The sequence below is a fragment of the Anguilla anguilla genome, chromosome 3, assembly GCF_013347855.1.
Source record: "Anguilla anguilla isolate fAngAng1 chromosome 3, fAngAng1.pri, whole genome shotgun sequence".
Lineage (NCBI taxonomy): Eukaryota > Metazoa > Chordata > Actinopteri > Anguilliformes > Anguillidae > Anguilla > Anguilla anguilla.
In genome coordinates this window covers 26,997,525-27,020,215 of record NC_049203.1, presented here as the reverse complement: position 1 = coordinate 27,020,215, position 22,691 = coordinate 26,997,525, and the positions used below count along the sequence as shown (strand labels likewise).

Genomic DNA, 22,691 nt, shown 5'->3' with positions numbered 1-22,691 from the left:
CTCCATTGTGGCTTATCAGCCAAGCGGAGCCAACACCCACACCTTCGACGCCTCCGCCTTCTTCAAATCGGTGGGCGTTTTCCTGGGAATCTTCAGTGGGTCCTTTGCTATGGGCGCAGTCATTGGTGTGGTCACCGCCCTTATATCCTTTTCAAACCCTGCATAGACCACCTAAAAACACGCCACATGTTGTTTCCCCACTAAATCGCAGTATAATCCAGAAGAATTAGCTTGGATGGAGCCATTGCTCAACATTGTTCTGCTCAACCGATTGTCGGTCCCATGATCCTAAGAAAGGCTTAAGGTTGGAGTGTGCGCTATAGTGCAAAATGCTGAGGTTACCATGCCACTGCCAAATGGCCTGCTGGACCAGGGGGCCATGGTTGCATCAATGAAATGAGTGGTTTTGACTGACAGGGTTACTTCTTCATTACACAATAGCAGCCCCTCTGGTAGGTTTGGGGAACTGCAGGTTGACTGCGTCAGCTGCACAAGATGCAAGACGCGCAGACCCCTTGTGGCAGCGTAAAGAAGAGGCAGCTTGACTCCACACGCTTCGGAGGGTATGTGCATTAGTCTTTTGAATTGATGGAGGAAGATTTTGCGGTTGGATTATCCTACAGTTGAGATTGGCAGAAAAATTTCTAAAATATGGGATGAAAGTAGAATAAAATGTACCAAAAAAGTTAAATAAAATTTTGAGGTTTCCTTAATACAGCAGTCACGTGACCAAGTTCACCAAGCTCCACTGCTTCCCTCTTCTGGAAACGGCCCTCTTCTTCCTCATGTCCTGGAGTACCTTCCTACTGGCTGAGGCCTGTGGCTTCACAGGTTAGTGAGAGACGGAACTAGGGTTGGGTGAGTGAGTGAGTTCATTAGTGGGTGTTGGGTGGGTGTTGGGTGAGTGAGTGAGTTCATTAGTGGGTGTTGGGTGGGTGTTGGGTGAGTGAGTGAGTGAATGGGTGGGTGGTATTTTGAGAAGGTTTATAAGAATAAGTGCCAGAAAATGAGAGAAAGAGAGAGGTATTATGGGTTATGAGTGGATATGAGGTAAGGCAGTGCTCAACATATCGATGTGGCAACCGGCAGTGATTGCCGTATCGATATGTTAATAGTTTCAGTTGCCACGGTTGCTCTCCGTGTATGTATGTGGTGGTGATGTCACAGTGCCGGCTCTCTCTCGCTGTTTCTGTACGTGCGCCCGTGCCCGTCTCTCAGGTGTGGTGGCTGTGCTGTTCTGTGGGATCACCCAGGCCCATTACACCTACAACAACCTCTCAGAGGAGTCCACCAAACGTACCAAACAGGTAAGGAAACCAGGCCCTGCCCCACCATTTCCTCTTTTACAAAAACAGAGCATTCTGCAATATATTCTGAATCTGTTGAATTTTTGGAATTTTTTTGAAAATGTAAATCTTGCAATATATTTTATCTCCATTTATTTCAGTATATTCTCATTAACGTAAGGGGGAGAGGGTCAGTGCTTGTCTGGGACCTGTAATCTGCCTGGCAGGATGTGTAATCAAGCTGTAGTAGGCCGCTTTTCCTGATGATAGGGGGTGCTAGAGAGCAGATTTTTACGGAGTGAAAGGGAAGGCCAGGGAGCGAGCATAAATTCCTTTCATGGCAGTAAAAATGCTGTTCCTCTCTGCACTGTTGCTCCCTTCTTATAACCTTAAAACATTATAAAAAATATTTTAAGGGCTGCTGCGTGGCTCATCGTGTAAAGCACATGTGAGCAACAAGGGCTGTATCTCTTTCTGGTTTTCTATATAAAATGCAGTCAATTTTCATGCTAGCTTCTGACCTTAACTATTTAATTAGCCCTAACATTCCATCTGACAGGGCCAGTGCTGTAAAGGCACTGCTGTAGTGTGTGGATGGGCCCTACAATCTGGTATTGAATTCAGACCTTGCCAGTAGTGTTGTGTCGTTCGCGAACGATTCGTTCAAAAGAACAAATCTTTTGGGTGAACGAACTGTACTGAATCACTTCATGAGACGATTTGTTCGCGAACGCAAACTATTCGTTGACTGACTGACTATCGTTTGCAGACTCAGTTAACGAATCAGTTCAGTGATTCGTTCACTGAACGTACTATGCCCGAATTGTTTGCGAACGACACAACAGTACACTTGCCCAAATCGTTCGCAAACGACACAACAGTACACTTACCCGAATCGTTCACGAACGACAAAACAATACTCTTTCCCGAATCGTTCGCGAACGACACCACACTAGTTCATTCGTTCCTCTTGCTGTAGCGAATGCAAGGAGCGAGGAGTCTCTGGGGAGGAGAGTGGATAGCAGCGCGATAAAATGCGGTGGCTGATATTGCTTTGGAGCAGAGCGCAGGCCTGTCTGCGCTTTCCCGGATTGATAATGGCGGTTGCAGCAGCATGCGCTGCTGATTAATTCAGTTGGGTGTTCCAAAGTGGGAGAAAAGGGGGATAGAATGTTTTTGATGTTTGCTAGCAGCAACAATGTCTACATGGCCTTGTTCTGCATCATCAACTTTTATTGCACACGTGCATAAGTATTTCTGCTCAAGAATGTTTGTGGAGTTTAAAGTAGGCTAGCCACATCTGGTGCTGTGCTGACTGGGGGCTAAACTGCTGGAGAGGTATGGATCGAGACAGAAGAGAGACGCTCTGACATAATTGAGATGGATAGATAGATAGATAGATAGATAGATAGATAGATAGATAGACAGATCTTTCTTTAACCTGAGACAGGCCAGTTGAGAGCAAACCTTTTTACAATGGTGCCCTGAGAGTACAATGTAACAAATATGCGAAGGTAAATTAGAATTTGGAGCAAAAAAATGAAAATATACAGATAAAAATAACAAATACATTATGCAAAGCACATACAAGTTTCCAGAAACCTGAAATGGGCACCTACTGTGTGTTCTGTGAAAAAGGGTCCTCCAGTCTCCTCTCTGCACTCCGCCCACTTGCTCTGATTGGCTGGGCCTTTTGCACAGCTGCAGCAATACATTTGTCCTCTTCATCTGCGCTGTTTCATGTGCCAGGAATGTACTTATAAAAAATGAACAATAAAAAATGCTTTCATGTTCTAGGTGTTTGTAAAATAATATGAATCCATAATCCTCTGCAAATTTGAAGCGCAATATCCACATGCATGTCAACTTAGGCAGGCAAAGATGCTCAACTTTCCAACAACCGTTATCATCAGACACAGTGCCCTGTGTGGGGAAAATTCAGTGTGCCTAGCCCGTGTATGTCCTACAGTTTGGTGGATGAATTAAAACATAAACTAGTTTTTATACAATCAAAAACACATACACAGCCATCCATCAAAGCGAAGTCAGTACAGTAAACTTCCACATAAGCACACTACTGGATTATCCACCACTCTCATTTAAATGTGAATGGAGATTGTCCTGGTGAAGTGCCGACTTGTATGCTAATCCAGACATTAACAGTACATTCATGGTTGCTCGCTCGTTGCAAAATGCGCAGATACCGCCAAGCAAGGATTTATTATTTTTTCTAATCCCAGAATCGTGACTACACGATAGTCTGTTGCTTATTCCTTGCTTTTCACTTAGGTTCACTCTGAAACATTGAAGAGGTCATTTGTTGTTTTATTATTGTTACTCAGTCAGTGTTTCCCACAGGTTGAGCATTTTTTTGAGGGTTTGAAGTGTTGCAAGTTCATTTATTTATTTATTTTTACGTTGGCCGTGTCTCCAGATGAGAATGAAGTCTGTAGCCTAATTTTCGCGTCAACAGAGAGAATGAACAGAATGCAGAAGGAACCCAAACACAATTTTTGCAGTAATGGTCTCGGTTACAGACAAACCTTTATGCTATCAGAATGATTTGGAGGATAACATGATCACATAAAATCATAAACATAAGGGCTTTAACATCATTGGTCTCTGATATCCAAAATGCCCCAATTTTTAACCACAATAATATTCATCAGTTTCAATTAGTGTAAGTCGCTCTGGATAAGAGCGTCTGCTAAATGCCTGTAATGTAATTAAAGTAAGTAGGTCTAACTGTTACAATAACAGTAATGTTATGGCAACCTATTTGTGGTGCAGTTTCTCCCTCCTCCTCTAGCCTTCTTTTTTAACGAAGAATTTTTCTATACTCATCTTTGTCAAAAGTGAAAAGTTAACATTTTCATTATCTAAGCTTTAACCTCTTAATGCTAGAGAAATACTAGCTAACATTAATTCAAATGATGTTGTTAACTTGGCAGTTTTGTTTAGAGCAAGAGGACACGTTATTTTGAAATGATGCATAACATACATAAACTTTTAATATTTTGTTATTTATATATATATATACATATATATATATATGTATATATATATATGATATACTGATTAATTAATTCATTTTGCATATTCACATTTTATAACTGCACCAGTTTATGCTTAAAGAACTTGCTGTACTTATCTTAATTTCATATACCCACTTCCCCTCTGGTCCTGCTGTGGGCAGTTATGTGGATATGAGTTTAGTTTACACAAAATTATCCAGGTTACCGTGGTAGCACAAATAGGCACTGACCTTATTTCCATCATCATAGTCCTCCAGTGTAGACGAGAATGACAGGCAAGACAAGATTATTGTGTTATTTTGTTTTAAGCTTCATTAGTCTTTTCACTTAGCTTAAAAGTGCTCAATTTCAGCAATAATAAACATACCCTGAGATTGTGATTAGTTTTGAGTTGGGAGTGCCCTGTGTTGAAATGGTGTCAGTTGCATTACCCTGCTTCGGGGGAGGCAGAGATGGCATTTATTTTGCGCTTTGTGCAGATTGGAAGAGATAAATAATTTAGTGAGAAACTGAAGAGGAGTCACTAGTGAGGTTTAAAGGGATTAATTATGTAATTTCGGAATGGTATGTCGTACTTTGAAAAGCTTCTAAAATAATTACAGGCCTTTTAAATATTGAGAGGCCAAAAATCTGTAGTCCTGTTAAAATTAAAATTAATTGGACTTGCCCTGTGTGTGTGTGTGTGTGTGTGTGTGCTTGTGCTTGTGCGTGTGTGCATGTGTGCATGTGTGTGTCTGTGTGTGTGTGTGTCCCTCCAGCTCTTTGAAGCCCTGCACTTCCTGGCTGAGAACTTCATATTTTCCTACATGGGACTGGCTCTCTTCACCTTCCAGAACCACATCTTCAGCCCCATCTTCATCATCGGGGCTTTCGTATCCTTTTCCACGGCGTGAATTAATCAGGCTGGAGCCAAGACCACATGACTGCTGCAGGGAGAGCTCACACTTACAGGGTTCTTCCTACAGGTTTTTGATCTAGTGATGGGTGACCAAGGTGAAACCAAAACTGATTTGAACCAGTCACAGTTTTGCTTGTGATTTGTTCAACAAGTCATTAATTGACACATTATTTTATATGCATCCATTATAGGGTTCAAGAAAACTCACTCTTCATGCACTACTTTAAACTTTCAATACCCATGTTTTATATGGCACCTGTTGTTAGTTAAAACATGTTTAAGAAAGGTAACAAGTGTGTTCCCATGTTAATAACGCATTTAGATATAAAAAGGTGTCAGTTAAAACCCTGTAATTCTAATATTCTGAGACTGGAAGTATGTCATATTCCCCTCAGAACTCTGAACTCAGCCTTTTTTCAGAAATGAAGGGATATGTTGGGTTTAAACCAGAATCCTTGTGCTTTGACAGTCTGTTCGAACAGCTCTGTTTGTAAGTCTGCCTGCTCACGTACTGATGAGGATAAAGAGATACTTGCACAGAGGCACACTAGATTAAATGCTCGCATAAAGTTTTAAGGATGCAAGCAAAATATTTTGGCGTCACTAAAACCTTTGCAGGAGTAAATGCTGTTTGAACTTCTTCAGAAGCATTTTTAATACAGTGTTTGTGTATCTGATCGCCGCTACCAGTTTATTTTAGTCGCCAGTTAGTGATGGTGTGTGAGTTAGGTTTTGTGATGGGTGGTGGTACAAGGAGCTGTCAATCACTGACTTGTTTGACCAAATCAAAAAGTTCTGATCTCCACAGCAAATACATAACAATGATTGGTTGAAATCAGTGAGACCCTGATAGTCTGATAATAATGTGGCCACTACCCAATTTTTTATTGCTGTTGTCATGAAGCCTCTTTCTCCTGGCCCTACCTCCTGTGAATTTTTTTCCTGAGGTATGCCCATTATCTGTCTGTTTAGTGCCCTACCCCCAGAGAAGGAAAGTCCAGGGGTCAGAAAGTAAATTTCACTCAAATTACATCTAATTAACAAACTACCTGTCACAGGAAAGGACAACTGGGCAAGTCAGCAGGAAATCCTTTTATGGAAAAAGTATTCCTCAACCACCTGTCCGACAGATGGCCATTTTCATCGGGAGGGCCTGCAACATCTACCCCCTCTCTTTCATCTTGAACCTGGGCCGTCGCCACAAGATCAGAGGAAACTTCCAGCATATGATGATGTTTGCAGGTACCGGGGAGACGTGTTCTCATTTTACCCAATCACAAACCAGCAGCGACTGACACCTGACAGCACACTGGTGTGAGGAAAATAGCAGATTTTTATCCAATCAGAAACCAATAGATATGTCAGAAGCAATAGATATGTCATTTTTACACGGAGTCTCAGACAGAGGTTTGAAGAATGCAAGTGCTTATCTTGTCTGCAAAATGGTCGCTCACCATAACACTTTGCAGGTATGAGAAATACAGCCATGGTTGTTCCAGGCAGGATCAGCCAGGTACTTCTCATCCATTCAGGGTGAAATGGCTCCCTCCTAAGAGTGAATTGATTAGAGCTGGAGACAGTTCAATTTCAGATCAGTCAGTTGAGGAAGTTATTTGAAATTCAGTTCATTATTTGTTAAAATGCCACTAGTTCTCCATGAGGATTTTTATTTTGCAATTCAGGTGAAATGACACCATCATCCATAATCAAACTAATTAACCAGACTTGTTGAATGTCAGTGCCTGCCATTCTAAATCCAGTTTGTTTTTCATTTCATGAAAAACAGAGTTTCTGAAAGATATCCGCCCTGTTAAATTTCAGTGAAATTTAGGGCGTGCTGGTCATGAAGGGTAGTTTTCCCCATATGAACACATGTATTTCCAGAAATTTCTGCACGCTCCTGGGGCACGTCTGTGGTCGGGGATTTCTGGATTTGGATATTCCAAATTAATCCATGGACCATGCCCACACTGAAATCTCATGATGTGTCCTGAGACATTGACAGCCACGTCTGGCAATTTATGCCAAGTTGTCTGGACAAGGACACCTTCATGCACACATGCCACACACGGCAGGAAATGTGTCCATGTTTGGATTTGTGTCGCCCGTCAATGCAGCTCATGCGGTGTTTCATTTTTAATTTTTTTTTGCCTGATGTCACATTCCGGTATTTTTCCGGTCGCAGGTCTCCGCGGGGCCATGGCGTTTGCGCTGGCTATCCGGGACACGGCCACCTACGCCCGGCAGATGATGTTCACCACCACCCTCCTCATCGTCTTCTTCACCGTCTGGGTCTTTGGAGGGGGCACCACACCCATGCTATCATGGCTACACATCAGGTCAGAAGCTACTCCCTGTCTCTCCCCCCTCTGTCTCTCTATCCATCTCTTCTTTTCTGTCAATCAGTCTCTATCTCCATCTCTCTCGCTCTCTGTCTCTCTCTCAATCTTTTTTTTCTGTCTGTCACCATCTCTATCTCCATCTCTCTATCCATCTCTCTTTCTTTCTGTCTCTCTCTCACTCTCACTTTTTCTCTGTCTCTCTATCTACCCCTCCACCTATCTCTCAGGACCCAGGGGTGTCTGGGTAGTTTCCCGTCATCTAATCATGGAGCCAGTTGCCAGTATTGTCCAGGAGGTGGAGCTGTTGTCCACCTCCAGAGCTTCCCTGTGCACTGCCCACTGAAGCTGCTGTAATCTTTGGAGATTGCAGTTGAGTGGGACTGATATTTCAGTTCCAGAACACGAGAGCTTTGGAAAGGACAGCGCTGGCCTCTTGTGAGTTTGCGCTGGATTTCGCCGTCACAGCTAGCGTGCGCGTGCGCCGCGCTGCTCGGACGCCTCGGTTTGCCTGGCTCGGCCTTTGCTCTGCCCAGCAGGGGGCGCAGCTCGTTTAAGTGGGATCCACTGTTTAGCAAAATAAAGAAGATTATTAGAGTCTGCGGCAGCTGCTTCTCCCCACTGCCACTACAGAGCTGGGCTTTAATGCCCAGCTAATGCCCAGCTAATGCCCATGCGTGCCGAGTGACCCTGTTCACAGAAAGGTCAGGCTGGGCCACCTGCCCAAAAGCTACCTGCTCGTGCTTTTGTTGCCATGGCGCTGGCTCGGGAGGTAACCGTGACAGACTGCGGGGGGAGTGGTCAAGAGACCGCTGTGCGTTCCAAGATGTTCTTGCCAGCAAATTAGAAATCCCTTTTGGTGGTAGTGTGTGGGTGTGAGGGGCTTCAAGGGTACCGTGTGCAGAAACGCAGTGGCGGTTACTGTGAGAAGCGATGGATTCAGTTGCACAAAATGGATTGCCTGTTGTCGTTTGTGCCTCGTTTAGTGGTTATTTTCTATTAAACGTTATTGAAGTTTTTTATTACGCCCTATTGAAATGAGCACTGATAATGCTAACCAATTAACCACATTTAAAATATGTGATTTTCTGTGTGTGTGTGTGTGTGTGTGTGTGAGTGTGTGCGAGTACGTTTATTTTTCAATTGCTTTTCAAGCCAAGGTTAGCATCAGGGGGAGTTCAGGAATTAGTTCCAGCCTTGTGCTTTGCCTTCTGTAGTGTCCAGAAAGGTCTGCTGTTGAGCTGAGTAAAAATGAGGAGTGTGTGATGAAACTGCGGGCTTGTATTTGTGTCTCCAAATAATAGCTTAACAAATGCATCAGTATCGTCCTGATGCTAAGATGATGGCGGATATGATGACACAGCAGACATACATGCACCAGGTGACGCGTTTGATGCACTGCTGATAGTAACATGTATAAAAATATTGTGCCTAAAAAGTAGCCAAATCAGGGACATTTAAATCTGTTTATTATTTAAATCTATGATTTATGGCAGGCAAATTCACAGGTAAAGCATTCCAGAGGCTCAGTAGCTCTCTAGACTCATGTTCTGTGTAATAATGTAGGAAACAAGTTTGAATATTTTGTCATACAAATATAATGTTCATTTTTCCTTTAAGTTTGTTTCACTTCTTGTGGAAACATGGTTGCAATTTGCGTTTATAATACTATAATGTAAAACTATGTTATCTGCATCAGACCTGGCATACATGGCCGGACAAACAGCTATTGATATCCACAACAGAATTTCCATATTGAGAATTCTAGATGTTTGGAACGCAAGCAGGAGTTCAATGCTTGGGAGCTTGTTTAATTTCCTTTGTGATTTCTTTGTTGCTTATATTTTCCATATATATGTATATATATATATATATATATATATATATATATATATATATATACCGATCAGCCACAACATTAAAACCACCTGCATTTTTCTGATTTAATATTTTATTTCCTCTGTTCGTAATCAGACAATTCACATGTGGTCAAAGTGCAGACTCACAGCTTTTATTAAAGGGTTTTCTTATACATTTTGGTTTCACCTTGTCGTAATTACAGCACTTTTTATACGTAGTCCCCCATTTCAGTGTTTTAGACAAATTAACATAATGTCAAATAAAAGAGTCATGTTTCGTATTTGGTTGCATATCCTTTGCATGCCATGACTTCCTGATGTCTGTGACCTATCAACATCATCAGAGTCTGGATATCTTATTGTCAGGTTGTCCTACAAGCGATACAAAAACTCTTTGCATTGGAATGGATCTTTATGGGAACTGGGGGGTGGGACTAGATTCAGCTGTAAATTATGCTGATACAGTATGGAACACATTTGTTGGCTAAATGGCTTTAAGTCATCAAGGGTCCAAGGTATCAAATGAGCCTCAAACCACCGTGCTGCCGCCAGATATGCAGTAGATACTACAAGCATTGTTTCTCCTGATTAATTCTTCTGTTGAACTCAATGGAAAAAATATTCAGGAGAAACAATGCGCCTTATGGACAAAGAATGTGCTGCAATATATTGTAAGGGTTTGGATTTTTTTTAAAACAAAAATAAATATATTTCACAACAGATATGTTTAATATCTGAGAGTGGTGATCATTTCATTGTTTTGACCTTGTGTTGTTTGCTTTGATTATATGTAGTTTCAGTACACATTCAGTACATTCTGTGTCCATAAGGGTAGGTTCTTGCATAGCCTACATGTCTCTACATGTCCTTACAGTACATGCATGGATTCATGCATACATACGCATGCATACATACATACAAATGTGCATGCATTAAAACCGGTTCTGTTTTCTCAGATTGCCAGTGAGTCGCTGGGTTCAGGCTTCTCCTTGTAGCAGTTGCACATGCTCTGTTTAGACTAGAGGGTTCAGTGAATAAACATGAATCCCCTGTGTCTGCTAAATGTCTTTTCCACGGAACATCTGCTGGAGACTGTACCCTGAGAGAGAGGGGGGTTGGTGCAGTACTCACTGAAAGAGGGATCACTCACAGGGGCTAATGCTAATCCTCCTGCATGAAATCCCTGTGATTAGCGCACAGCTTGGATGCTGCCTCGCCAGTGTTGCTCTGCATGTGCCACTTCACAATCACACTGCATCTGAGCATTGGGACATTTTGTATGTGTGCTGAACAACTGAACAACATGTGTTTGAAATTAGCACTGCTGGCAAATCCGTTTTATTCACTGTCTTAAATTTTAAGACCACTTACTGTTACTGCTTTTTTTTTTTTTTTTTTTCATTTTCCCCCAAAATAATTTTTAAATGTAAAAATACTCTATATCGAATACTCATAGTATTGTAATATCCTTTTGCTGTAAAATTGGTGACCTTTTTAAGCATGTTAAACCTTACATCCATGCAATCCATGCAATTGCTTCGGCATGGGGAATTGAACATTCTAAAGCCGGATATCTTAAGACTGCAGATGGAACCCTGCAGTTCTGAGACGGAGCATTGTAATTAGAATTTGAATACTAAGCTGTTGCAGTGGTGGTTGGGCAAGGACACAGGCACTTGGTGTATTATAACCTTGTGCAAAAAGTGCCATTTGAGACCGCCTTTGCCCTTTGCAAAGCCTATATGAGTGTGTATTGTCTTCTGTATGCCTGAGTCCCTTACTTATCTACAGTACAGTCACACCTGTGAAATCAGTGACAGAATCATGATGGCTTAACATGCACTTGACCTGGTCGCAATGAAACGTTCATTGTTACCTGGTAAAGTGCATTGTTCAGCAATGAAACGGGCTCTAATACTTTTCCAGATTGAGCTGCTTGGGTTTCTGATGGTAATTTTGGGAGTGTTTGGATTCGAAGAGTCATGTACCTGTTGACAAGCAAAGACATAAACCCAAAGCCCCCCCTAAAAGTGAATGGGCTGTGCCTCCTGCACCTGCTCCCCTGGAAGAGCCTTGCCCGTGCTCGTGGCGTGTGCTGTGTGTTACAGTTTATTTCCCTGCAACGTTACGCCAGAGTCTCTCTGGAATTCCCCCTTCAGCAGCCGCTGCTTAGCCTGGGGCCGAGCGCAGAGTCTGACCTCCTGAAGCGACGTAGCCCGAAAAACGAACCGAGGCACGGGAGAGGATTTCGTATCCTGGCGTTGTTTCTTTGCGTGCGGGGTTGTCTTTAAGTACCCCAGCGGTGTTGAAACGGTGACCCCCCACCCCGCTGCCAGCGCGCTGTTCTGTGCTAACGGGCTGCGGGTCGGAACAGAACGCTTGTCGCCCGCGCGCCGTAGCGCTCGGCTAGGCCTGTAGTGACCGCCCAAGCGCTGAAGTTCGAGTGCGCTAACGCCGAACCGCTGGACCTTACAAGGTGGGACCCCTTCAGAGATCTGCAGCCTGAGCAGTGTGCAAGGCTCCGGCTTTTGGCATTCTGCCATTATTGCTGTTGAGCTGGCTCTGCATTCTTCCATTAAGGCCCATCTTCATTGCTGTGCTCTCTTAGAAATCAAATCAAAATGTTATAAATTATGTTTATTTTCACGTACCCGTCCTTTTCTCCCCTCATCCAGGGAACAAGCAGTGTGTTTGTCAGTTATTATCTGTTGGGTTACATGATAAAGTCTACCTCTAATTTATTGTAAATTTATGTTTTTTGGATATTGGAGACCGCGAACAGTCTACTGAAATAATGAAAATAAACTTCCCACTAAACCAGTGACGACAACAGATGACATTATAAGCATAAGGAATATTATTGAGGATTGATTCTGGCATGCAATTACAAAGCCTTTCTTGTTTTGCTTGTGTTTTCACGTTGGGTTATGTTTTCATGATTAATGCCTTGCCCCAACCAAATGCAATGAGAGCTGGTCTTTTGTTCAACAAATTGTATCATTGTAGTAAAAATACAAACATGTCTCTAAAAATGCACATCTCTCACCACCTGGACCTCAGTTTTCTTCGCTTTAATCCACGTAACTGGTTTTGATAAATAAATGACCTGTTCTGGTGCTGAACTGATTCACCATAACCTTAACCTTTTCTGTTGTACCAGAGTTGGGGAGGACATCGAGTCAGAGGAGGAACATCTGAGTAGAATGTGGCAGTATGTCAGGTGACATCTCAGGACGCCCTTGCTTCTGTTTCCCACTGTGAAGTCACGCAAGGGGAGGAAGGATGTGGGGGTCAGAGGTCATCGGTGTCTTTCCTCTGCCAGTGGTCTGTGCACTGTGGGGGGGGGGGGGCGGGCATTTCTGAGGAAGTGCTTCCCTGATAAGATCATTTTCACTCGTAGTCCTGAAGAGAAAGTTCCGTTTCTCCTGCCGTTGGCGTGAGGAGGAGGACGAGGCCTCACCGGGTGGTAATTAAGGAGGAGTGCGCAGAACGCCGCCAGGAGCTTGCTTTTCATGAACCAAATTGTTTTGCTGGTGACGTAATCAGAATTGACGCATTGTGCTATTTTACATCGCAGTGCTCTCGAAAGAGTAGGATTTGGCAGAGCCGACAGGGAAATGAAGCCTTTCTAATTCGGTCGGTTCTTTTGTGATTCATAGCTGCGTCTGTCTGTTGTTTAAATATTATGGTGTTTATGAGAATCTCAAATGAAAGGAAGACAGACACACTTTTATGGCACCCCATGATCAACAGTCAGGGGTTGTTCAGCCATTTGTCACAGTGACAAGTTGAGCAACTGAGGCGCTACGGTTGGTGTCTTTGTAAAGTATTTTTGAACGGCTGACAGGGAGAGGCGATGGATGACTTTGCTAGTGAAATTTCCCATTGACAGGAGCGTGTCGATTTCATGCTTGTGTGCAAGCGGCGGAAATAGCCAGCCTGCGCTCTCTTTATGCAGGTGGACCACACGGTGCCACATTACACCAGGGCAGGCTACAATTCGTGCTGCGCTTGTTTCAGCATCCAAAGGGAGCACAGTGGGAACAAACCTTATCAGGATGGCACTTCCTCTTCCCTTTCTCCTTAAACACCGGCACCAGCTTGGGGAGCAGTCTTGGAAATAAGTTTTTTTTTTTCCAAATTGTGTAATCGTAAATGCTTCTTTCTCCTTCTTTCCAGAACTTTCTTTCTCACAGCTTGCCGCACCCCTGTCTTTGTTTGGCTTGCTCTTCGGCCTCGGTCTTCCCTTCTCGACGGCCCCCTTGCCTTCTCCTCTGGCTTCTCCGTGGGGCTGGCTCACAGGGGGCCCTCGCTGGAGGAACAGGGAAGGTCGTAAAATCTTACACGCCCCTTGCCGTTTGCTTTGACGGTCTTCGAGTGAAACCAGACCCTCGACTGAACAGTATGAACGAAAACGCTTCTTTAAATTCTCCAGACCTCATTTTGAGACTGAAGGATTTTTATGTGGCTTATTAAGAGGCTTTTATAAAATGAATTGCAGCCAGTTCCTGGAACACTGTGTGCCATGGGTAATTTGCTTGGGCAAAATTCCTTTCACTCAAAAAGGCTTTTTGTACAGATTTATTTATTTGTTTATTTTTGTCTCTTGAGAAAACGTAGGCTGATAATATTATAGAAGCATTCATGGTGAGTCATCGCTTTTTGTTAAAATGGATGTTCATATTCTTTTTCTTTTGGAGAATTGTGGGTAGGAAAAAATAAGTAAGTATTCTCCCTTACTTATTATGTAAATATGGGTCCATGGGTGGCGAACGACCAGCGGGGGTCGCCAGAGAGCAATTAAACGTGGACCCCTAACCTTGAGGTTCCCCAAGCCGGATCCAGGTATTTGATGCTTTCCACCTCAAGCACACCTAATGCTACTAATCAAGGGCTTGATTTGTAGTGTCAGGTGTAATTGAGGTGGAACACCTGAAATACCTGGATCTGACTCTGGGAGTCCCAAAGAAGAGGTTTGGGAACCCCTGCCCTAAGCGACTAAACCATCCCGCTTTAGTTGCTTTCATCTTTGCACCACACCGTGGTGCTTTAACTGAAAGAGCCACCCAGCAGCCATAATTGGGGTATTTTATTTGGGTCAAGTTGTGACACATTCCTTGGGGATCAATAATGGGCCAACAATCTTCGACTCACACCGTGAATCTACTGTTCTACACTGGCCTTGGTGTTCCAGGTGTGAGCTAGTTTCCTGGCCTGTGGTTTCTGTCGGTATTGTATCATTTTAAGGTAATGGCTCAGCTGTGCAAAATGGCCAATCATACACCCCAGTATTGCTGCTCAGGAAGTTCAATTTAGGGGATTCGACAAGGAGGGTGGTCTAGTATATGGCTGCCCTACAGCCTGCACAACACATCTCCCTGTAGTCAAATGTTTCACATTTGAACGGTGCCACATTTGAATAGACCTGATTTAGAGAACGCCAGGGTGTTCTCCTTAAGGAATGTTGCATGAATGTCCAGGTCCCCCTTAAGAAAGGATACCAGTATCAATGGAGCTTTTCTCCAGGATAAATATAAGATAAGTAAATCAAGTAAGCTATACCGGACTGATATATAAATAGGGCTAACAAATTGCGAAAAAAGTAAAGTTGGATTAAAATGTTGCGAAGCCTTTTCAGTCATTTTCCTCCTGAAATCAATGTGGACCTGTGACCCAGTTTTATGTTCTGAGCTAAAGCAGGCTTCCCTGTAGGATTCACTTGTGCTTGCGTCAGCCGTTTTCCCCTCAGTCCTGACACACTTTCTGGTTCTGCTGACGAGAATGAGAGATGTCCCCAGTACAAGACGCTTTCACCACCGTGGCAGACGGTTGGAATAATGCTAAATGATTGACGTTTTCTGTCAGGCTTCCAGCGCAAGCAACACGTTCAAATTAGCCCGAACGTGTAACACTTGTGCCTCGCCTGACCACAGACCCTTCTTCCAAATATCTGGAGCCTGGAAGATGGTCGTCTAAATTGAAGGGATGGTTTTGCCAAGCATGCACAAATTGTAAAAAAAAAAAAAGATTAAATTTAAAGCTTATGGAAATTAACGAAGTTGTATTTGGCATGCATCATGACAAAAGTAACCTCAAGTATCCACAATTGCATTGAACAAAATGGGGTTAATTTGTCCTTTGGCATTTCTTGCCAAGGTCACTGTTGGCTGCGGAGACCTTAGACTTACTTGCTCTCAGGCAAATTAAAATAGAGAAGAGAGATGTCATGACTCCTTACTCACAGGAAAAAAAGGAACTTTGATTCCTAGATCGGGCGACTGTTGGGATGAGCTCAACCAATCACAGAGTATGTTGGCAACAACCCAATTGAACAATGAAGACAATAATTGGTGGATACTTTCTGGCTATACTTTCAGGATCACCGCTGTCTTATTCCTGCTCATGTGCTCCTTAGTGCAGAAGGTGGGCTTGTCTGTGAGTGACAGGGCTGAGTAAAGCATATTCTACTCAGTGACTGTTCTTGAATGAAAATGTTCTTGTAGCACTGGCCTGCTTTTTGCTTCTATACCATGTTATGCTTGACTAGTTTTAATAGCTTCAGTTTTCACGCTTGGGTTGTCCTATCACTAAGTGTGTCGTGGCTTGAAATTCAATATTTAACTGAAGAAACTGACTGAGTCTGATGACCTTACTGTACAGGTCAAGGTACACTGCTTTGATTACCAGCAGAGAAGCCAAAGATGATACCCAACAATACCTGAATGGATTTAGGGTTGCCATTGCAAAGTGGTTTTGTACTTCTGTGACTGGAAATGATCTCATTTTCATGGACACTCGTATGCATAATATCAGCGTTTTTGAGTAACATTGGAGCAGGCAGTGTTTTTAAAAAAAAATCCTTTCCGAAGGGTTAATTATTGAAAGTTCTGATAACAACAAAATGAGGAAACCTGACAGGAAAAGGAGTGCTACTGCAAAGTACTGTGTGTATATCTCCGTAAGTGTGAGTGTTTATTTCTGTAGGTGTGTGTGTGGTGCCACCCTTGATAAAAATGTGCAAAGATGATTTTTTTAAGTCACGAGATATATCGTATGCTCAAAAATGGGAAATAATATTCTTCTACTTATTATGTTGCTCTTGAGAAAAAGATTTTATCAAGTAATATTTTCCCTTACGGTAAATATGGGCGTTTTGGAAATATGGAAATTATTCACACTCCTGTATTCAGTCCTTTGTGCACCATTCCTTTGCTAGAGTAACACTAATGAATAATCTTCTATAGTATTTTATGAGATTCGTGAATATAGCGGAGAGCTCGTTGATAATTCCTCCATACAGAATTTTTCATGATCCTTCAGATCATTTGGTCTGTGCTTGTGGGCTGCCCTCTTCAATTCAAATCTAATTTTTCATTGTTTTCAAGTCTGGAAACTGAGATGGCCAGTCATATTATGGTCAATAACTTTTGAATAACTGATTTGAGGTGGTGTTACAGTCAGGTGAGACCGATCGATCAACGCCAAGCACACCAGTAGCGGATATGGGGTCAGATGGATGCTTGTGTTGAAAAGCATGTCATACCCATGGTGGTGGATCTTTGCTGTTTTGGGGTTGTTTTTTTATCTATTGGTTCTAGGGATTTTTTTTTAGGTGAATGGAATCAACTGCAGTAAGTGTACCCCTGGAGGCTCAAAAGTGGTCAAAATGAGGTTGCTGGGTGGTGTGTCCTGTTAAGGCACGGTTCCATTGGCAGTACCACAGAAGCACCACGGGGCAGTGCACGTGTATTTAGCTGTAGCATCGCGCAGGGATGGGAAGGGTTCGGTCACTCGGGACGACAGCTCCTCCCCCAGCCAATTGGTTTCCCTCTCATTGGGTGAGCTGCGTATGAAGTGCGAGCTCAACGTGCGAACTGCGGTGTGATGAGAAGCAGCTGTGCTGTGCTGACATAATACGCTCTGGCAGGGAGTACATGCTTCTCTGCACTTTCCATGAAACGACGAGGAAGGCTGCGGCAAGCATTGCCGTGTGAGCATGATAGGGCATTCCACATGGGGGAGAAAGGTGGGGGAAACGTTAAAAAATGCAAATGGATTCCTCAGCAGGGAAGTGATCCACAGCATGACTCAAAATCTGTATGAATACACGCACACGTATGTGGCTAAGTGCATTTTGTAAATCAGTTGGCATCTTGTACGATGGCTTTCCCATCTCATGACCTTGTTTCAGGCTTGATATTTACCTTTCTAATGTATCCTGATTTCCTGTACTGTTCAGTAAAGTTTCACAACGCCAAATAACTCCCCTGGTCTTGGCTGGAGTAATCTAGCAGTTACTGTTCTCTGCTTTAAAGAAGTACAGTCCCACGTCATTAAGTTTTATGGTTAATGTGATTCCAAAGGGATCAGAGATCAGTTGTGGGCAGACCTTTCCCCGGAATATGAATATTTGTCCATTCTGTGTCATTTTTAGCATGCACACAAAAATACACTCATAGAAGTTTCTTCTTTTTGCCATCAAGTCATTGCTGACCTTTTGTGTGACAGGTTGGCTAAATCTATTGTGCACAGGAGGAGAGGATTTTGCTACAGGGTATAATGCTGTGTTATAAAACCCATATGTTGGTCATGATTGAACCTGTAATTATAGATGATCCATAGATTCATATATATGCTCAATTTTGACTTATCTAGAATCACTGACTGAATGACTGTTAAGCGTCTAGATGGGGTGGGTGATGTGGGCGATGTAAAGCTTTGCAGAACTGTGAAATCCTCTATCTCTTTCGATCTGCGTGCGCTCTCGCTATGGTACACAAAAACAAACGCTCTCGCTCTCTTGCTTGCTCACACACAAACACTCCCTTTCTCTCTCTCTCTCTCTCTCTCTCTCTCTCCCTCCCTCTCAAACTCACACACTTTCTGTCACACACGCACACATACACACTCGCTCCCTCTCTCTCTCTCTGTCTCTCTCACACACATACACACACACACACTCACACTGTCACACACACGCACACATACACACTCCCTCTCTCGCTCTTTCTCTCACACACACTCACAAACACACGTACACACACACATACTCCCACACGCACACACTCGCACTCTTTCTGTCACACACACGTGCATGCACACACACATACACATTCACTCCCTCTCTTGCTCTTTCTCTCGCACACACACAGCTGACTCACTGCGCTGACCATACTCCTCTCCCTCCTCACAGGGTGGGCGTGGACCCTGACCAGGACCTCCAGCCGTGTGGGGACAGCTTCCAGGTGCTCCAAGGAGTAAGTCCTGCACTCCTCCTTCGTCCCTCCATCCAGCGCTCTCCTTGCACACAACATAAGAGCCTGTCACGCATGCTTTCACTCCAACAGCCCTGCCTTGTCTCGGCCTGTTCTTAGCAGAGCTTTAGCTGAAACAAAAGCACAGAGGGATCTTATTTCTCTTGATCTCCCTCGGGTGATTAAACTGTTTAAGTAATGAAAATCCAAGACAGGTCTTTCTACATCTGACTAGCCAGTGGCTGGTGTCTACCTTGTACATGAAAATTTACACTTTGCCTCAGGGGGTTCATTTTTGAATGTGTATTGGTCTTTCCCCTTCAAAGAAATGTAGCATTTATTTTTGAGCAATGCCGCTATGGTGAGCTGAAAGTGATCTTTTCCTGAAATGACTTCCCCCATCAAGACTCAGTTCTCAGTTTTGTTCTGACCCAGTAGTACGCATCTCAGAAAGGTGTTGCTGTCTGTTAAAAGTTTTGTTCGAGCCTGTTTTCAAAGTTTTGTTCATGCCTGTTTTCAAAGTTTTTTTCAAGCCTGTTTTCAAAGTTTCGTTCAAGTCGGTTGAGCGAAGACGAGAACAGGACTTTGGCGACGACCACAAATGCACGCCGCTTTCATAACTCGCGCGTACAGGAAGTAGAGGGAGGTGAGCAGACTCACACCTTAGGGCCTTAAATGGAGAGGTACAACGACCACAACAAAAAAAGAAGCGTTTTCTGTCTGAACATGGTGCAGTCCCCTGTAGAGAGGATGTAGAGGGATGCTTATTTTAACTTCCTGCAGTATAAAAACAATGTGGCCCCGGCCCAGGCCGTCTGCTGTTCGTTCACCTCTCAGCGCGGTGCCTAATCTGCTCTAAATCTAAGCGCTCTGGAATGGTCTCCGCGCACAGCCCGCCTTCGGCTAAATATCAGTCTCGGGGAGACGGTCGGCTGAAGAGAGCGCATGTGGACACGATGGATGTTTAATGAAAGGGAAGATGCGAACTCCGGGAGGAACTGTCGTTCTCTTGTTTAACTCCCTGCACATCTGGTCTTCTGTGGTTTTCGGGATCACGCGCATCCCTGGTCTAAGCGTTTTGGGTGGTGCGGTGTGGGCTCCGCCCCTTTCGGAGCTCCGTTGTTCGGGCCGTCTGAGGCGGTGCGTGCACAGCCGGGGCACAGCTGGGGGCGACGGGGGGGGTTGGCAGGGGGCAGGGCTCTGGACTCTCGCACTGCTGTGTTGCCCCTTGGCAGCTGGGTGTTGATGCTTATCACTCCAAACATACAAGCTGCAAGAAAACACCCCCCCGACCAGCCCCCACCCTCAACTCAGCTGACCAGCTGCGTGCGCCATTCCCTTCATTTTCCTTTTCTTTTTTTGCCCAAAGGCGTTCGGACCTCCTTGTCGTCACTCATGTTGGACATCGTCTCCTTTGGTGAATTTGTGAATTTGTTGCCCCTATGCACCATGTGCTGCCCAAATATGTGTGTACAAACATGTCCTGACCACCTGGCCTTCTTCATTTTTATATTTTCTTATAACCATGTTGGTGAATTTTTACATTACATTACATTACAGGCATTTAGCAGACGCTCTTATCCAGAGCGACTTACATAGCATTTTTTTACATAGCATTTTACATTGTATCCATTTATACAGCTGGATATATACTGAAGCAATTTCGGTTAAGTACCTTGCTCAAGGGTACAACGGCAGTGTCCTATCCAGGAATCGAATCTGCGACCTTTGGTTACAAGCCCAGTTCCTTACCCACTGTGCTACACTCTGTCCTTATTTGTTCTCAAAATGCATAACAAAATGGAAGAATTTGTTGTCCAAATGGGTTCTTGGCAGCATGTGATGCAGATCCACAGTAGGCTTTTGTGTTGTGTTCTCTTCTGTCTACAGGATGGGATTCATCCAGAGGGGCACAGTAAGACCAAGCAGGAGAGCGCCTGGATGTTCAGGCTGTGGTACACTTTCGATCATAAGTATCCTTCTGACACGAGCTTCCTCTGACGCTTCATGACTGGTTGTGTTTGGTCCTGTTGTTTTCCCTGTGCTACCACATACCTTGAGTTCCATTTGTCTTCAGTTTGCGTTTAACTGTGAATATGACTTGGCGTTTACACGTGGTTTGACTACAAAGAGAATTTTTGGGCTTTCACTTTGACTTTCACTGTTGATTGACAAGATAAGCTTGTTGCTATGTAAATCTTGTGTGGACTAATGAGTAACTGAAACACAGCAATGAAAAGATTTTCTCTCTTCCTGTATCTAGGCCTGACTGGAGGCATGAAGTGGAACCAGCAACTATCTGTTTACAGAGAGAGATCAAAACATACAAAGCAGGACGCTGTGACAGAGCTTAGGTTGGAAGTCACATAAATTCTTGAATACATTGAAAACAAAATTAAATAAAATATGAATATGTTGCAGCACTTCACAATATATGGGAAAATATAGCAATATATAATGTTGTGTGTTCACTTTGTTTTATGATCTTTCGGTAGCCACAGGGCCCTCAGTTACTGAGCTAAAGAAATGTGACGGGCTGCCTCTAAATCTACCCACTTACCTTTTGTGCTTTAATTATGAGCACGACGAAGGGGGCCGTCCTCTGGCATCTGTTGCCTTGTCACACCCCCGTGTGAACAACGTTCCCCCTGACAACCACATGGAGAGGAAAAATAAGGTGATGCGCTTCACACAAGCATGGTGCCTGCCATTGATGCTCTCACAGTTGTAGGTCCCGTCTCCCCCCACCCCCCATCTCCTTTTACCTGTTTTCCAGTTAATGAGGTTTCAAGCCTCTGGGGCCCAGCCTTCAGTGTGTTACTATGGCGACCTGCACTATGGTAACAAATCAGGTCCAGTCACATCTTGAGAGTAGCACGGTAGTGACCGGCGGTGACACTGGTAGTCCTGCGGTTTGGGTTTCTTGTAAAAATTCTGTAGTGTGTCCGTGGCGAAGGTGGAAGACGTCTTTGCCTGCAGAACGCTGGCTGTGCTTCGGCTTTCCCTCTCTGCTGACCAGAACGCGGTGCCACTCAGCTCACAGTGCTTCTGCTTCTCACTGAATTCCAATGAATGCTTGTCACACTCCCTTTGATCCTATTTGATATTCAGTGCCATCGCTTAAAGGCCTCATCTCCCTTTATTCACACAGAACGTCTTGAAATGGGGACTACTTTTTCAAAAGAATTTTAAAAGCCAAGGGGTGGTGATGTTTTAGTTCCTGTGTTTTCGACTGCAAGCCCCTTTGTGCGCATCTGTGAACAGCTTTTCTAATTAGCCACCCCTAACTATTGGAGTTAAGCTTTGATGATGCAAATAGTGTAAGATGTGAACTGTGAAATGGAATTCAGTCAGCATGGCAGAACGACCTCCTCGTAGACTAGGTCGTTTAAATGTATATGTAAAGATGCTTCTCCTGAAACCGATGAACTGAGAGGTTGCTTTCTTTCATTCCCTGACCTGAGAGTAGCAGATGTTTAGCAAACATCACACAATGAATTGAGACAAATAGCCATTTTGGCAGTGAAGTTTTGTGCGTCTCCAGTGATCTCCAGATTTCAGTATTAATGCAGACACATCGATGGCTTATATTACAATGGCTGTCTTTAGCTCTGCCCTCCCTATTTGAGTTAAATTGGGTACACTCAGAAAAGGTTTATTATCCCCTCAGGCAGACTAGAATTGTCATATGATAGTGTGGCCATGCTTGAACTATTTAACAGTGCAGCCATGACAGAGAAGATGACTGGGGGGAGGGGGGAGGGTGGAGGGGGGGGGTGAAAAGCCATTAAGCTTAGTTCCACTCTAATCATCTATCTGCATTACCATGAGGACCTCTCTATAGGAGAGTGTTTCTCTGAGAGGCAGAATCTGGTGGTCATGCTCGTAGTCCTGTCGTTCCGGTTTTGCAGAATCTTCCTGACCGGATAGCTAACTCATAAGGTAGAAGAAGCATTGATCAGAGTTGAGGCTCTAATGGCAAATGGAAGGCTTTCTCAGTGATTTATCTGTAACTGTCAG

General features: G+C 43.8%; 1 protein-coding gene and 1 long non-coding RNA gene across 3 annotated transcripts in view; one reads left to right on the top strand and one right to left on the bottom strand.

The window, feature by feature from the left end:
* The window catches only part of slc9a7 (solute carrier family 9 member 7), a 55,199-nt gene that overhangs the window by 24,813 nt on the left and 7,695 nt on the right, over positions 1–22,691 (top strand). The window contains exons 7-15 of one of the 2 annotated variants that reach the window (XM_035410736.1): positions 1–142; positions 726–831; positions 1,219–1,307; positions 5,080–5,193; positions 6,350–6,461; positions 7,405–7,558; positions 12,578–12,637; positions 18,611–18,674; positions 20,562–20,644. In XM_035410736.1, the coding sequence (XP_035266627.1) occupies positions 1–142; positions 726–831; positions 1,219–1,307; positions 5,080–5,193; positions 6,350–6,461; positions 7,405–7,558; positions 12,578–12,637; positions 18,611–18,674; positions 20,562–20,644 (924 nt within the window). The remainder of the gene's footprint in view (positions 143–725; positions 832–1,218; positions 1,308–5,079; positions 5,194–6,349; positions 6,462–7,404; positions 7,559–12,577; positions 12,638–18,610; positions 18,675–20,561; positions 20,645–22,691) is intronic. The other variant, XM_035410737.1, reaches the window with a different exon arrangement.
* Positions 18,521–21,833, bottom strand: LOC118223769. Its single transcript, XR_004764493.1, has 3 exons — positions 21,437–21,833; positions 21,232–21,319; positions 18,521–18,717 (listed from the first exon to the last, which is right to left on the bottom strand). It is a non-coding gene; the product is annotated as an uncharacterized LOC118223769 (long non-coding RNA).